Source organism: Naegleria fowleri (genome assembly GCF_008403515.1).
Source record: "Naegleria fowleri strain ATCC 30894 chromosome Unknown tig29, whole genome shotgun sequence".
Classification (NCBI taxonomy): Eukaryota; Heterolobosea; class Eutetramitea; order Acrasida; family Naegleriidae; genus Naegleria; species Naegleria fowleri.
The window spans coordinates 173077-189800 of NW_025407961.1; the positions used below are offsets into that span (position 1 = coordinate 173077).

The 16724-nt window shown below is 36.9% G+C and overlaps 8 protein-coding genes across 8 annotated transcripts; all 8 read left to right on the top strand.

Moving 5' to 3' along the window:
- Nucleotides 1-325: 325 nt before the first annotated feature.
- On the top strand, nt 326-1518 carry FDP41_002297 (uncharacterized protein; the record flags this gene model as incomplete). Its single annotated transcript, XM_044705475.1, has 5 exons — nt 326-393; nt 553-607; nt 683-750; nt 840-960; nt 1243-1518. 5 exons carry the CDS (start codon nt 326-328, stop codon nt 1516-1518), a joined length of 588 nt encoding a protein of 195 aa, XP_044563190.1.
- Nucleotides 1519-3415: 1897 nt separating this feature from the next.
- Nucleotides 3416-4368, top strand: FDP41_002298 (uncharacterized protein; the record flags this gene model as incomplete). The annotated part of the gene is made up of 2 exons (XM_044705476.1): nt 3416-3987; nt 4059-4368. 2 exons carry the CDS (start codon nt 3416-3418, stop codon nt 4366-4368), a joined length of 882 nt encoding a protein of 293 aa, XP_044563191.1.
- A 363-nt stretch (nt 4369-4731) lies between these two features.
- On the top strand, nt 4732-5751 carry FDP41_002299 (uncharacterized protein; the record flags this gene model as incomplete). The annotated part of the gene is made up of 1 exon (XM_044705477.1): nt 4732-5751. The coding sequence occupies one exon, from the start codon at nt 4732-4734 to the stop codon at nt 5749-5751; it is 1020 nt and encodes a 339-aa protein (XP_044563192.1).
- Nucleotides 5752-5871: 120 nt separating this feature from the next.
- On the top strand, nt 5872-8216 carry FDP41_002300 (uncharacterized protein; the record flags this gene model as incomplete). Its single annotated transcript, XM_044705480.1, has 4 exons — nt 5872-6884; nt 6938-6948; nt 7022-7831; nt 7963-8216. The coding sequence occupies 4 exons, from the start codon at nt 5872-5874 to the stop codon at nt 8214-8216; spliced, it is 2088 nt and encodes a 695-aa protein (XP_044563193.1).
- Nucleotides 8217-8863: 647 nt separating this feature from the next.
- On the top strand, nt 8864-11038 carry FDP41_002301 (uncharacterized protein; the record flags this gene model as incomplete). The annotated part of the gene is made up of 2 exons (XM_044705481.1): nt 8864-10553; nt 10671-11038. 2 exons carry the CDS (start codon nt 8864-8866, stop codon nt 11036-11038), a joined length of 2058 nt encoding a protein of 685 aa, XP_044563194.1.
- A 513-nt stretch (nt 11039-11551) lies between these two features.
- On the top strand, nt 11552-13282 carry FDP41_002302 (uncharacterized protein; the record flags this gene model as incomplete). Its single annotated transcript, XM_044705482.1, has 1 exon — nt 11552-13282. One exon carries the CDS (start codon nt 11552-11554, stop codon nt 13280-13282), a length of 1731 nt encoding a protein of 576 aa, XP_044563195.1.
- A 162-nt stretch (nt 13283-13444) lies between these two features.
- Nucleotides 13445-15227, top strand: FDP41_002303 (uncharacterized protein; the record flags this gene model as incomplete). Its single annotated transcript, XM_044705483.1, has 3 exons — nt 13445-13835; nt 13972-14292; nt 14500-15227. The coding sequence occupies 3 exons, from the start codon at nt 13445-13447 to the stop codon at nt 15225-15227; spliced, it is 1440 nt and encodes a 479-aa protein (XP_044563196.1).
- Nucleotides 15228-15527: 300 nt separating this feature from the next.
- On the top strand, nt 15528-16685 carry FDP41_002304 (uncharacterized protein; the record flags this gene model as incomplete). The annotated part of the gene is made up of 1 exon (XM_044705484.1): nt 15528-16685. The coding sequence occupies one exon, from the start codon at nt 15528-15530 to the stop codon at nt 16683-16685; it is 1158 nt and encodes a 385-aa protein (XP_044563197.1).
- Nucleotides 16686-16724: the final 39 nt, after the last annotated feature.

Sequence of the window (16724 nt, forward strand, 5' to 3'; positions counted from 1 at the left end):
CAAGAACATGTACATTTAGGGTAACGTTTTTCGATAAAAATCAGCTCAACTTCAACCCTCGAGTGCGACTGGTTCTCAGTTCAACAGCACATTCACTGCTTCCAGCTGTCAATTTGTCACATCAAGAACTCGGAACTTTTCATAGTCAAGCGAATCAAAAAATTTTAAAACGAAACTCGCTGCCAATACAGCCCGTTACTCTCTCAACAACAAGAGACTCTTCAAAGCCTTTTCATCGTTGTCCTTCTTCCACCGAAACAACAACAAAGAAATTCATTTCTTCCTTTAAATTACTCAAAACTACAATAATTACAATAACAACAAGATGGATACTTCTATAAAGTGCGTCGTCGTAGGAGATGGAGCAGTGGGAAAGACTTGTTTATTAATCTCGTAAGTACTTGTAGTAGAAGAAGAAATATACAATGACTCTTGAAATGTGGATTGGGTGGTGATGAAACAAAATATTATGATGATTGGGTGATGATGGATGATGGTGATGATCCTTCTGGAATTGTACGCCGCATTTTGACAACTGGCATTTGCGAATAGATTCTCGTCAAATACATTCCCAGAGGACTATGTGCCAACAGTATTTGATAACTATGTAAGTACTCGTAACGATATTGTTAGTGGTGGTTTGAATACGAGATTTGTGTCAAATGTCAATGTGAATGAACAGTCCGCAAACGTGATGTATAAGAACACGACTGTTTCATTAGGTTTGTGGGATACTGCTGGCCAAGATGAGTAAGTAGTTATAACAATAGTAGTAGTTGTGTGTTGAACATGTATTGAATTAATCCTCTGTCTTGACGTTTGACACTTGTTCACAATAGCTATGATCGTTTGAGGCCTTTGTCATACCCAGATGCTCAAGTCTTTCTTGTTTGCTTCTCTGTTGTCAATCACACAAGTTTAACGAACGTAAAAGCCAAGTGGGTTCCCGAAGTTAGACATGTAAGTATGATTCGATAACTTTCGAGAAATTTTTAATTCTCAAACGTTCAACGTGATGTTGTTGATTGGCATGCAATGTTGTTATTATTTTTCACTATTGTTTTTCTATTGACTCTCTCGACTTTCAAATTTATGGACCTATACTACTGCACTTGCTGCAAACAACAACATGAAACCATCATCATAATAACCGCAATATTGCACCACATCATTGTGTTGGTTTTCAAACACATCACTCACAACAACATTTTTCGAACTTTTCATATTACATCTCTTTAACAGCACTGTCCAAAAGTTCCAATTGTTCTTGCAGGTACAAAGTGTGATCTTCGTAAAGATAAGGATTACATTCAACGAGAAGGATTGCAAGTAGTGAGCCCAGAGGAAGGTCAACGAGTTGCTAAAGAAGTGGGAGCTCAATATTACTCGGAATGTTCAGCAAAATCTCAAGAAGGATTGAAGGAGACTTTCAACTATGTTATTGAATGTGTTTTGGATCCAAAGTCTCCTGATGTCGGAAAGAAGAACGAGAAGAAGGGCAAGTGTGAAATTTTGTAAACGATAAATTTAAATTGTTGACAAACCATAGGCCAACAATTATATACATTCACATGAAGAATTATACTTGTATATTACCCTTCCTCTCTAACCTCTCCGAGTTGCTAAGCAATGCAAATTTTAATAATAAATCACACATGTTTTTGATGTCAGCAAACATACCTTTGAATATTGTACAATTTTTATTGATGAACATTTGAAGCAGTGAGTGTTCCATTTCACCTGTGATTGAGACAAGGTGAGGAAGTGAATTTTGTATTGGTTGGACTCAAAGTTTGGTTCACATATGAGGACATTACAAATTTGTGTTCGTGGAAGACCTTCTTTTTCGGAATGTTTTGACTTTCAATTGTTGAATAAGTTTGAGAGATACATGAACTTGGAGAAGAGTTCGAGGCAAAGAAGGCATGTTGGATCATTTCCCATTCATGATCAAGAATCTCCTTTTCCTCTCTCATCTCTGGATGTGTGATAAAGGACAGACTCATGGGATATATTTGAGAAAAACATTTCAAATGACGAATGTCCTTAAAGAATTGTGGCCATGTTTCAATGCCAATTTCATCCTTTAGAGCGTAGAATCTTCTTTTAAGAGTGGACAGACTGCACCTGCTCATTACCCGATTTGGAAAGATTTGGAATCATTCGGATCTTAAATCGTACTTACTTTAAAACAGCTGAGGCTTGTGTTTGAGGCAAGTGTAGCACCTCAAATATGTGCTTCTTCTCGATTTTAATCCCTCGTTCTTTATGAATTTTGCTTTTTTTTAAAGCATCCATCTGAGAAGAACTGCCACTGGACGAAGAAAAGGAATAACCAGACGAAGTGGAGTTTGGAGAAGAGAGATTTGAATTTGGAACATTTATGAATTCGAAAGAGTCCTTTTTGTTTTCTTCATAAGAGGCGTTCCTCACCACGGGATGATGCTGTGAACCAAGAAAGGTGGAACCTCGACTGCATGGTTGCATCATCAAGTAAGGTGTGGGGGCACATCGGGAAGGCATGACGCGCGAGCGTAGGAAGTTGAGATGATTTCTTTGTGATTGTATCACCAGGAAGTGTGCGCAAACTTTGGCGATGAAGCCTCGATTTGTTCAATGAATCGCCCCGGAGAAGCGCAGAATTGAAAAACCTAGTATGTACTTTTAAGGCAATTTTCAAAGTACAATAAGGGTTTTTAGAAAACACGAATTTGTGCAAGTGGCTTATCAGGCGTAATCGTGCGAGTTATAATTTTCCAGGATCGGGCAAAAGAGAGCTCAGACCCAATTGGTGAGTCTCTCGTGGCCCTAAGGTGCGTCGCTTGTGGTTTGTCGTTAACCGTCAAGTTTCCTTTTTGACCAAACCAAGCCGATCTGCGAGGCAGACAAAAAATTTAAGGAAGCTTGATTTATAAGTACTTCTCTCAGAACTGTTTGTCTCTCTCTCAAATAAACATGCATGCATTTCAAATTGCAACAAGTGCAAAGAAGGCAGGCGAATATGTATATTGAATTTAAATGAAATTGGGAACCCAAACAAAGAAAATTTGTCTGAAAATGTCAACAGCCGATCCTCCATAAAGTCATTTCTCGCAACGATTGAAAAGGAAGTTCTCACCTTTTGCTGACACTGAGAAAACAATTAAAGTCTCGAATCATAGGAGGCGCTCGAGTGCGTCTTTCCAGAAAGCATTCAAACGGTGTTTAAGGCTCATTGTCAGGAAATATCATTCACTTCAAGCAAGTGGTTAAAAGTATAATTCAATTGATCTCAGTGGAGGAATTGTGTTGAATAGATTAATCGCAAAGATATTGCCCGAAAGGATTTGAACGCCAATCATTTTAGAATCTTTCAACATTTCCATAAAATTCCGCCCTACTTATTGTGATTATTAATTTTCCAACACTAAAAAAAATGTCATCTGCCAATCATCAATTCGCTCTCTTTGAAACTGCTCATCACACTAATTTGTACTCAAAATTTAGACCCACTTATCCTGCCGCACTGTATGATGAAAAGATCATGCCGAGAGTTTCAAAAACTTCCGAAAAACTTGTGATTCTAGATTTGGCTTGTGGCAGTGGACAAGCAACGTATGATCTATGTCAGAGAAATTGTAAATTAATTATTGGAATTGATCCTAGCATGAATCAAATTGCAAATGCATTGAATCATCCTCGTAAGAACTCAATTCCTTCCGATTGCAAAGTCTACTTTGAAGTTGCCGCTGCTGAAGATTTGGATCAAATTGTTGAAAAGTATAAGAGCGAATTATTGAATGAACAACAACAAGAAGATGGAGTGTTTGATTTGATCACTGTGGCTCAAGGTGTGCATTGGTTTCATTTTGAAAAAGTTTTTGAACTTGTCAAAAAGTATTTGAAACGAGGAGGAGTATTTTGTGCGTGGGGTTATGGAGCGAATGTTTTTGAGAATGAACAAGCACAAAAACTGTTTGATGAATTTTATAATGGAGAGGAATTGAGGTAAGTTCATGAATGCTGTGTTGAATGCACATGGATTTAACACAAAAATTGTGTTCATGCAAACATGTTAGAGAATTTTGGTCTGAAAGAAGACGATATTTAGATGAGGCTTACTTAACCATTCCTCACATTCCTTATCCTGAAAATGCAGTCTATGAGACATATTGGGACAAAACAAAAGTGCCAGTTGCTAATTATATTGGATATTTAAATACATGGAGTGCAGTGAATTCATATAGCGACAAATACGGTATGATTGAACGTGAAAAGTTACTCAACAATTACAAATTGAAACTGATGCAAGTATTGGGATTGAAGAATGATGATGATTTGGTAGATTTCAATTTGCCTTACGTTATGGTGTCAACCAAAAAACCATAAATTAGTGATGTCTATCATTGTTCGAACAGTTTGACCATTGTTGTCAGAAAATAAATGATTGCATGGGATAGTACGGATCTAAGATGGCCTGCAAATTGTTAATAATTCATTTTGATTCAAAGCCCATGGATTGTCTGACAGAAATGCGCGTATTATCTCGGTGTTATCCAGTATTTTCTTGGTTTTATCTTGGTTTATTCTGAGCTGAATATGGGATCTTTTCAGTGTTACATACGATGATGGATTTTTTCCTCTAACGATCGTTTTTAGGAAGAGAGAAAAAAATAACGAAAAATATCGATCATAACAATTCAAGCCAAAGTTAGAATCACAGCGTTGTGAATTATCGGAGACATTTAAATGATGAAACATAGAAATGATGATCAAGTGATTTTGAATTTATTAGATTTTGGACATCAAGATCTTGCACTTGATCCAAATTTTGGAAAGTTGAGAATCAAGATGAGAAAATCGTTGAAACAAGCCTTTTCCATGAGATTTGATCTGGTTCATACAATGAATGGATCAAAAGAATTGGGTGGATTGAAATCTCCGAGTGATGTCAAGATATCTTATAATAACAATTGTATTGTTGTGGGAGATCGAGGAAATTCAAGAGTTCAATTTTTCGATTATACTACCAAACTGTACTTGGCCACATTTAAGGTGAACAGACACTTTTATTGTTTTCTGATTGAGAACGGGGAATACAAAGACAATGATTATTTCATTTTGAACGACGAGCATACAAGCATGACAAAATATCATTTGGCCTCGTTAATCAACCATTGCAAGGGCGGAACAATATGTAATGTAATTTGGGAAAATCATTCATTATCTTGTCCGTATGGAATGGCGATTCGTAGAGAAAAAAATCAGAAAACGAATGGCAGCGCTGAAAATTGGATCTATGTTTGCAATTCTGGAACCAACTCTATTGTTGTTGTAAGGGCGTCTGATGGAACAAAAATTACTGAAATTGAGTCACCTCATGTCAGTATCTCACAACCTTATGGTATTGAATTTATTGTTGGAGACACCATGTTGATTGTCAGTGAATACAACAACAGGAGATGTGTTATATTGAAACAAGACGAAAATGAAAATTGGTTAATTGTTAAAACCATTTACTCAGGACAAATTAAAGGAGAAGATTTCGATTGCCCTCTTGGCATTACTTATGACAAGATTGGAAGACGAATTTTTGTTTGTGACCAATACAAGAACGCAATCAGAATTTTGGATGAGGAAGGAAATATGATCGATGTTTACAAAGCAGGCAAAGTATCATTGAAAAGACCTTTTGGAATCACTTTCGACGAACGAAAAGGGGAACTGTATGTCACACAATTCTCTGGCGATGTGGTCACAATTTTCAAATAAACAAATTCATCCAACAGTTCCAATTCCGTTGCGAGTGCAATTTCATGTTGCAACAAAATCAAAAGAATATTAAATAAATATATTCCAAATTGGACTACCAGGTAGATAACCCAAAGAAAAATGCAATCATGTCATGACCCTTTCGATGAAAGATCATCATCCATGATGTCGAGTGCACTGTCATCATCATCACCACCATCGGAACACAAAATGGAGGATGATGTTGCCATTACGAACAGCAAGGATCCAAGGTTTACTTTGGCCAATGAGGAAGAAATTACTCTAGAGGATCTCTCCGCGGCATGCCATTCTTCGTCTGTGGATATTCATACGAATAATATTACATCGTGGAATCACAAACCTATTAATTTCAATTTCCAATCCCATATGATAAACAAACACGCGCGATTTACGGATCCACTTCAAGTCATTTCCAAAGAAGTAGATACTGCTGTTCAATTACTGCATCGATTACACCAACATCGATATTTATTGAAACATTCGCTCTTAAAGCCTTTGATGGAAGTTGGAAACCTTCTCTTTCAACCTTTGAGCGAAGAAGAAAAACTCAAACGAAGGAAAGAGAGAAGAAAGGCAGCGAAAAACAAGAGAATTGAACATGATGAAAAGATTTTACAATCTACTGAAATGAAAAAACGAAAACACGAAGAGTTAGCTGTTATTAAAGAGCAACTCGATCAGAAAATGGAACACGAACATTTCATGTTGGAACAAACAGAGAAAGCCATTGCATTGGTAGATTTTTCAGAACAACCCTTGAAACAAGTAAGAAAAGCTCGAAAAATGTTTACGAAAAAACCTCCACAAGATCAAATTGAGGAATTAAATTCATCATCCGTGATAGATGCATCGAATTTGAGCTCTACTCCCACTCTGCAGGCATTGCAACATGTTGATGAAAAAACTGAAACAAACAACACCACACAAGAAACACAAAGAGCATCCGCAGAACCTTTATTCTCTCAAAGAAAGTGTTATCAATGCAAAAAGTTGTATAATCATGTCCATTTCTTTTATCACAAAATGTGTCAAACATGTGGTGATTTTAATTACAAAGCGAGAAATGACACATGCGATCTTACAGGAATGATTGCCTTGATAACTGGTGGAAGGTGAGTGGGTGTTTATTCATACATTCTTACAACCTTAATTTTCACCAATGTAGGGTAAAAATTGGTTTATGAAACCTCTCTAAAACTTTTGAGAAATAACGCGGCTCTGGTTATTGTCACTACTCGTTTTCCAAAAGATGCTGCTAAGAGATACAGCCAAGAGCCAGATTTTAACACTTTCAAAACAAGACTTCAGATCTACGGTTTGGATTTAAAACATATTCCAAGTGTGTATGCATTTACTGATTTTCTGAAACAAAAGCTTTCAAGATTAGACATTGTTATCAACAATGCTGCTCAAACAATTAGAAGACCTTGCGCCTACTACAGACATGTTTGTAATGATGAGTTGAGAGTCAGTTTTGACGATTTAAGTGATGGTATCAAGCAAATTCTTCCCACTGATTTTCATATGAACATTTCATCAATCCAACATGCAGACACTGCTATTAAGACGCTTTTGTCACCAGTGAGCGACAAAATATATGCCTTGTCAAATCAGAACTCTCAATCATTCACTGATGAACATCATCAAATTTCAATCAGCCAAAACTCTTCCGTGATGCCTATGAGCTCATTGAAGGCTCTCAACGATTCTCATAATATTTCAACGAGCTCTATTGTGTCACAAATTCCACTCCTTGAAGAAGATCATATTTATGACAGAGAATCATTCCCATACTCTGTAATGGATATTAATAAGAGCCAAGTAGATTTGAGGAAAACCAATTCATGGGTACAAAATCTTGAGAGTGTTCCATTTTATGAATTTCTGGAAGTCCAAACAATTAATGTAACAGCGCCTTTCATTTTAACATCACGTCTAAAATCTCTAATGACCAAGATGCCTCACACCGACAAATTCATCATTAACGTAAGCAGTATGGAAGGCCAATTTTATAGAAAAAGTAAATCCACCTTGCATCCTCATCTCAACATGGCAAAGGGTAAGTTTAATAACACAGCACATTTGTGTACTAAATCCATGTATTGTAACAATTTGATTCGAATTTGATCACACTCAAACATGAATTATATGTTGAACAATTATTATACATGCATACCATTCACAACAAAGCCTCTCTGAACATGATGACACGAACATCTGCAGCCGATTATGCCAAAGACAATATTTATATGGTTTCTGTGGACACTGGATGGAATAACGATGAGTCTCCTCTGAACATTGAAAATGTAAAACCGACATACTTTTGTCCTCTCGATGAGATTGATGGAGCTTCACGCATACTCCATCCCATAATTGCCTGCAAAAAGGAAGGAAAGAAATATTTTGGAGTTTTCTTAAAGAATTATGAACCGTATTATTGGTAACAAGTGATAATCGTACTTTCAAATAATTTTTAATTGACATTCACAATTTAGGTGCAATGTCAAATATTACTGTAAATATTTTCAAATGAACTGAATTCATCAAAGCGCTCATGACATTTTCAATGATGTTTTTTAGTTCCATAAGAGCTCGTTCGTGTCAAACGTTGTCTCTCACTTGAAGAATGTTCATGCGAATCCCATAACGATCATTTGGTTACGACGTCTATTATCTCTCTTTTAATAGACAGAAAGAAATGTCCAATTTGATGAATTGATGTCGTACAATAAGCACTCCTCGTCAAGAACAATTCAAAACAAAATTGACACTCTGATTCTCATGGACAGCAGTATGGTTGGTGATGAAACGTTAACAACAAATCATCATCTCTCTGTCGTTCCTTTTGGGTCATTAAATGTCGAAACTTCAACGACAGAATGGATACGACAAATTGACCGGCCAGATGTACAAAATCACATCAACACCATAGATCAAACAAATTGTTGGCAAAACCCATCGCTGTGATTTCACGATCACGCAATCATTACCGGTGTCACCTCATCGTTACTTGACAAGTGGCATGAAAGATTTATATAAAGTGTATTTACACTTTCCCCTCAACAAAAATAGAAGTGAAAATTGGTTCAAGATGACCATCACGCTCTTTGCACTTCTCTCTATTGTGTCCATTGTACACGCCAGTACGGCAGATTCTTCTCTTTTCCCAACCTCTATTCCTTATCCTGACGATCAAAATATTGCAAACCTCAAACCTTACTCTCAATCTTATTACGTTACTAATTTTGTGTTGGATAATTCGTATTCAGATTTGTGCAAGATGAATACTTCCTTCTTCGGTCAGATTGGAAATTCTTCTTCTTTCAACAATAGCACTACTGGAAATCCATGTGTCGATTACTTTTGTGAATGCTCCATAGATCCTCGAGTGTGTTTCAATTTGACTCATTCCCTCATCTTCAACGCCAATCAAACCTTTCGAAGCGATTATTTTATCATGATGAATTATTGTCTTTCTTGCAATTCAGAGGATGCACATGCATTCCGAAAGTACATGAGTGGTGGTGAATTCACTTCTTCTCAAATCAATCAACATTCAAAATGTTCACAACGATTTCCAAGTTTGGAACGAATTCAAAGATCCATGTTGAAACATTGCAATCATGGACTTTTGGATGACACCATTCTGAATTCTATTCTCTTCGCTTCCTTATCGGCCTATGCTAACAATAACAAGACCAACAACACTTCCAATAATAGTAATATTAACAATAATCAGACCCTCATACCCATCGATCCATCCAATGACAAGGTGAACATTGGAATTGTGGATTGGAGATTCTTTCAACCCGATCTCTATCATTCGAACAAGTATTTGAAAAATTATTCTTCCAATATCGAAGACAACACGTTGCATCTCTTTGAGAGTTTATTCCTCTCCGAAACTGTGAATCCACTCATGTGTTGGTGTCGGAATCAAAATGGACCGAAATTTGCATTCCAATGTGGAGATGCCTATCAACTCTTTTTCATTCCCTTCAAATACTTTGGAACTCCCTTTATCATTATTGTACTCATGTTGTCCGCACTTATAATTTCTGTTTTTTACAATACCATTCCTTTCGTGGTAACGAAAAGAAGGAAAATTTCTCATCAATGGAAACAGGAAATTGCATTGCGAGCATCTTCGAAATGGTATCTAATTATTTTGGGAAAAATTATGTTTCATCAATTGTTCTTGACAGATTTGAGATCAGCCATTCTATTCTTTCAAACTTGTACCGGTGTATTCATGATTGTGGAGAATATCATTGGTTTTGTGTGGAATTTCAAATTTTGGAACTCTCAATTTGAAAATAATGAACTGTATGGATGTTTTAGAGCTCTTTCAATATTTTCCATGTCCCTGACATTTACAACAGTGTTGGTGCATTGGTCGCATGTGGTCGATTTGATCAGTAGTACTTCCCACATGTCAAATCCAAAGAGACATCTCTCACGAAAGAACATCCTATTACTTGTTTCGATCTATTTGTTTAATATTATGGTTATTTTGATAGGATCTGTGGTTTCTGGAGTGCTGAAAAGGAGTACTCCTCTCTTTGCATGTGCGGCAGCATCCATGATTTTATTGCCTTCTGCTTTGATTGTGGCATTTACTATTTATAGTTTTCGAATTTATTTTCGATTGAAAAGAACCCAAACCAATTTTGTAGAATTGAGATTTACGAGATTTATTATTATTTTAAATATTGGTCTAGCAACAGCATTTGTTTTGGCATGTGTGTTCATTCCAACATTTATTGCTCGATGGGACATTTGTAAGTAAGATGTTATATTGACAGTTCCCAAATTCCTTACTAAATACCATCTAAAATGTAAAGATGGAATATTTGTTGGCTTATTCAAAAATTTTGTCATTGACGTCGCATCTGTAGTGTTCATGGCCCTCATCACGTATGCTCTTTGCCATGAAGAAGAATTCAAACAATGTTATGGAGTGAGCATGACAAGAATATTCCTTTGTGTCCACGATTACTCCAATGATCATTCGGATCATTCGGTGAAAATTGAACAACGATTCACTTCACCTCGAAAACAGGTTCTTCATGATCCAACAGTCACCACCACTATGACGTCCCATCCACATTCAGCAATCTCGGGAGAGGTTCGAGAAGAGAATGCCGCCCGAGATTCTCTCCGTAGTTGCACTGCTGATTTGGTGTCACCTGTGAAATCTATTGCCATTTCAGAGAATTTAGACTCGAGTCAAAGGAGTGAGAAAGTTCAAGGTTCGTCTATTTAAAACATTTTACAGTAAAACATAAAGAGGGTTTATATATTCGTTATTATAAAACTTGGAAAATGTTGTTTTACTGTAGACAAGTTTTGGCAAGTGACGTTTTCTGTCCATAAAAGTATTCTCTACCTTTTCCATTGAAGTGACCTGAGGCAAGATTCTTTGCACAAAATACCGCCTCTGCATGAGCATTGGTTGTTCAGTTGTTTACAATAAAAATTTATTTCCTTGCTAAGAATAACAATCCAATTCGCTGGTCTGAGCAAGAGTTTCTACTTGCTATTAATTGTCATTGGCGTTGTATACAACTCAGGGAACATGAAAATAGTTTCTCACTACTGCAATAAACCGTTTCTTCTCTTCGTGTGTGTTCCCAGACTCTCTCGCTCCGAGAAATTCAATGTTTCCCATCGTCGGATTCAAGCGCCGAAGCTAAATCGGTTTTTTTGTTCCATTCAAAAAAAAAGCCTACCTCTCACACCAACCCGCATCATCATCCCACAACATCGAGGACTCTCAATGAGTGTTGTTTTTCAAACTAAACTCCAAGCCCCACCACAAGCACAACTCGAGGTTCATCCATCACTTGTACTCGTATTTCCAAGAGAAAACGAACAATATTCTACAACAACCACTCACGAATATCGCGTTGTTGAGAATTATCTTTTGGAGGAGTTTGAAAACACACACACCACTGATATTGCAACCAGTTCAAATCTCATCGCTAGATCTTGCCTCGATGATGATGAATTTGCAAAGAAGACTGAATTAATTCTACAACCAACAACATCTTCCTTTGATGACGACAATGAAGAGAATCATGTCCTCTATGAAGACATTAACGATACTCAATACTACCACCAAAGCCGTGCGGTAAAGGCTTTCAAGTCTATCATGGAACAGTACTTTGGAGCAGAGTACTTTCCTGTTCTGGATGAAAAGACCCAACAACCTGTTACTCTTAGAGACATTGTCAGAGATGTCTGTAAAGATATTGAAGAAGGTCAACAACATTTGATTGACTTGTCTCACGTGGTTCGACAAGTTGAGAGATGGAGAAAGGCGTTCCCTCGTGTCAATCCCTACTACGCTGTGAAATGTAACCCTCAAACAGGTATCATTAAGATCATGTACATGATGGGTTGTGGATTTGACTGTGCCAGCTTGAGCGAGATTCAACAAGTTTCTCAAGCATGCAGAGAGGTCGATGAATGGCTTCAAGAAAATCCACAACACTATGAAACCTTGGCCTATATCAACAAGGTAGATGTCAACTTGGTCAAGTCAAAGAAATTCTCTCCAACCACTGACATTATCTTTGCCAACCCATGTAAACAGCTTTCCCATGTGAGACATGCCAGAGATAGCGGAGTCGAATGGACTACTCTTGACTCTGTCATTGAGATTGAAAAATTGAGCAAGAATTGGAAGCATGCCAAAGGAGTTATCAGAATCAAAACAGCAGATTCTAACTCTGCCTTTGCTTTTTCTGGCAAGTTTGGTGTGTCTGTTGCCAAGGCAAGAGAGCTCTTTGTGGCTGCCAAGGAACACAACGTTGAGTTGTGTGGCGTCTCCTTCCATGTTGGCTCTGGCTGTCGTGATGTTCAAGCATATGTCCAAGCTGTCAACGATGCAAAGAAAATCTTCGAGATGGCTGAACAATTTGGCTTCCAGTTCAACTTGTTAGACATTGGTGGAGGTTTTCTGGGAGGTATCCACGAAAAACCCAGTGTTGAGGATGTTGCTTCCAATGTAGCACATCTTATTGATGAGTTATTCCCACCTCATGTCCAAGTAATTTCTGAGCCAGGCAGATATATTGCTACCGCAACATCCACATTGGTTTGCAGCATCTTCACCAAGAAGGATCTTCGTGAAGAGAATGAGTTGTATTACCAACAACTTGCTGAACAAATTGGTGCCGAGAATGTTGTGAGAGACAAGGATGACTTTATTTATTATGTGAACGATGGAATTTATGGTTCTTTCAACAATATTTACTTTGATGCCTACAAGCCAACATTCAATACTACCAAGACTACTGAGGAGATGGGATCAAAGAGATTCAAATCAACCGTCTTTGGACCAACATGTGACTGCTTAGATGTGATTGCCAAGAATTATGAGTTGCCCGAGATGAACGTTGGAGATTATTTCTTCTTCCCAAATTTCGGTGCTTACACAACATCTGCCAGTTCCAGCTTCAATGGTTTCAAAGCAAGCAACTTTTATTACATTTGGAGAAATTAGAAGTGAATCTCAACCATTTCTCAATCCTGTTCACAAATAAATAATATACCCAAAAGTATGAAGTGTGTAAATGTTGTCAATTCGTTCGTTGCCTTATGGCAGAAAAGATGTCTTTGCGTTCGATCATCTTCACAAAACACTTCAATTCGCTCACAAAGAAAAATGGCTTCTCTTCCTCGACCAGATGCTGAGAGTAGCGCGACACAACTCTCCATAAAATCCAATCAAGATTATGATGCTTCTTCAATAATGATAAAAACGAATTCACAACCACATGCCATGATTATCGGAGCAACGAATAATGACGACACTCTTGATGAGGAAACCATGTTCATTAAAAATCATAATGACGATGATCTTGATGAACAACATAATTTTAAAACAATTATTATTGATGAACACCCACTTTCAATACAGGAAGCGCATGATGAGTCGCCGATAGAAACATCCAAGAAGGGAATATTGGAAAAACTGAAAAAAGGAGCTCACTGGTTTTTTTCATCCCAACTCTATGCAAACTTGTTAATGACAGGAACTTTATTTACATTTGGAGGTATGACAGAAATTTGATATGCTTTTAATGATTGATTTTTGCAATGTTGTTTGTGGTGTGGATGTTGAATTTAACAAATTTAAATATTTATGATATTTTTGGAAAATTATAATGTTTCAAAATGGAATGTTGAAAGGTTTTTGTGTATTGGCACCCAATCCTATTCGAGCTTTTCAACCACCTATTTTTGCATTTGTACGAGTTTCTCTTATTACGATAGTACTGTTTTTTCTCTCGATATTTGTTGACAGAAATTATTCTTTTAGGTCTGAGAGAGCTCTTTCAAGGTACAACAATCCAATAATTCGATACATCAAAAAGAAAACACCTACTTTTAAAATGTTTAAGAGCTTGTTTATATGTGGCTCTATGAATACAATTAACATGATATTTTTTGTCATTGGACTTAACATGACGAACGCAACTGTTGCTGGACTTTTACAACCATTCATTGCAGGTATGTTGTTGACAACAAATATATTCATTTCAATAATGCTTATATTGTCTATTGTTTATTGCTATCATGAATACAACATCTTCTTTGCTATGTTACAGTTGGTAAGTTGGTTTCATCGATAATAGTGTATCATTCAAATGTATCAATGATTATCACTACTACTTTTGATGATTTTTATTGAATTTTATCATCCGTTATGCTTCACAGAGGTCTGTATATTTTCCATCTTGTTAAAAAGAGAGTCAAAAGGAATTATCAAAATTTTAGGAGTTTTAATTTCATGTTTTGGAGCAATATCCATGTTGGGAATTTCTGCTCTTTTGAACGAAGAGGACGCCATTACTGAAGAACAAGATCCAGAAGAATCTCCTCAGAAATCCATTTTACAAACCTTTTCATTCACCATTGGGATGATTTTCATTTTCGTGAATACGTTGGCCTATTCCATTTATTTAATCTTGTTGAAAAAATTGACCAAAAAAGTGCCACCTGTGACCTTGAGTTTATGGACATTCTTTGGTGGACTTCTTATTCCCTTTGTGGTTGCTTGTTATTATTATCCTTCCTTTCAATCTCAAAAATTGGATTCAAATTCATATATTGGACTTGCGTATGCAGTATTCATTCATGGTACATTGAGTTTTGTGATGAATTCAAAGGCATCAAGTCTTACCTCTCCAACAGTGATTGGAATTTATAATACTGTTTCACCAATTGTGACCACCATCATGACAGTGACCATTTCTGGAGAAACAGTTTCTCCATGGATCATTCCAGGAGCCATTGGAATTCTTATTGGACTTGCTTTAGTTATTTTCTCCAAATGGAGAGAGGAAAAGCAACGCCAAAAAGAAGAAGAGATGGCTATTGAGAAGCAAACACAACAGCATCAGAGAGACGAAGAGCAACAAGAATTGCAAGATGAACAATCATAAACATGTGTATTCCATGGAATTGCATTCAAAATATGAAACAATGTGTCATTGTGACGTCACAATGACATCTCACTATTGATATCTGGTCTCTCTGTTGGATAGCCGTTGGCTTTGGCTTCCTTTGTCACAATGAACTTGGTGGTGAATCTTGTCGAAGGAAATCATCCTTGTTCCTTAGAAGGAAGTCGGAACTTGCAACTTCTATTTAATTAAAAAGAAATGTTGGAAGGCATGACAATTTCAAATCAAAAAGAAGAAACAACAACAAGAATATCATTCTAAACCTTTCATTTATTCATCATGAGAAGATTAAGCAGTTTGTTTTCCTCCTTTTGGACCACCAAGAAAGAATCATCAACCACAGAGCCCTCCGATGGTCATCTCGACATTTCGTTTGAACCTGTCTACACCAATAACAACAACAACAACTCACAAGGAGCCATTCTTCGTAGCAACAAGAATTTACAACTCTCTCCTCAAGAACAAGAACTTGTCGAATTCAGTGAAAAGATTGTCGATCTCGTTTTCGTTTGTGACAATACAGGTTCCATGTCGGGTGAGATCAATGTAGCCAAAGATACCATTCAAACCATTATTACTTCACTACATGATCATTTCAAGTCAGATTTGAGATTCTCTGCTGTGAGTTATCGTGATCATAGTGACGACTATGCTGTGAAAGAATTTCCATTCACTCGGAATGTTCAGGTTGCCAAATCCTACATTCAAGAAATGTTTGCAGAAGGAGGTGGAGATTATCCAGAAGCTTTGGTGAGTGCTTTAAAAGTCGTCTCTGAAATGCCATTCAATAAGAAGGGAAAGAAGATTGTCATTTGGATTGCTGATGCTCCTCCACATGGAATGGGAGCAAGTGGTGATTCGTATCCAGAGGGATGCAAAGATGAGAATAATCAAGTCATTGACTGGATCAAATTGGGAGATTACTTGATGGAGAAGGGATGTGTGTTTTATACTTTAATTTGTGAGAGATCACAAAATGATCAACAACTCACTCTCTTCATGGATTATCTTGCAACGAAAACTCATGGAAAATGTCTCTTGTTGACCAATGCGAATAAGGTTCCAAATATAATTATCAATGGATGTATTGAAGATGATGAAATGGATAAACTTATTGCAGAGAAGATTAAGGAAATTGGTGAAGAGAGAGCCAAGCAAATGAAAGAGGAAGAACTTGCAGAACAGCTTCAAAAGTTGACAGAGAATCACAAGGTGCAACAAGTCCAAACCTATGAAGTGATTTCAAGTAATACGAAACAATTGTTGGAATGTGATTCTCTTTCTAAGGTAGATCGTAACTTGTACTGCAATGCTTCGAATAGTGTGAAAAAGAGTGGAGTCTCACGGACCGATGAGACACAGTTCAATTATGGAGAGGTACTTTGCGAGGCACCAAGTTACAGCCAAGTCTATAAAGCTTGTAAGAGATGGAAGTAAATGTTTTCAATAATGAATTTCTATTCGAATACAAAGAAT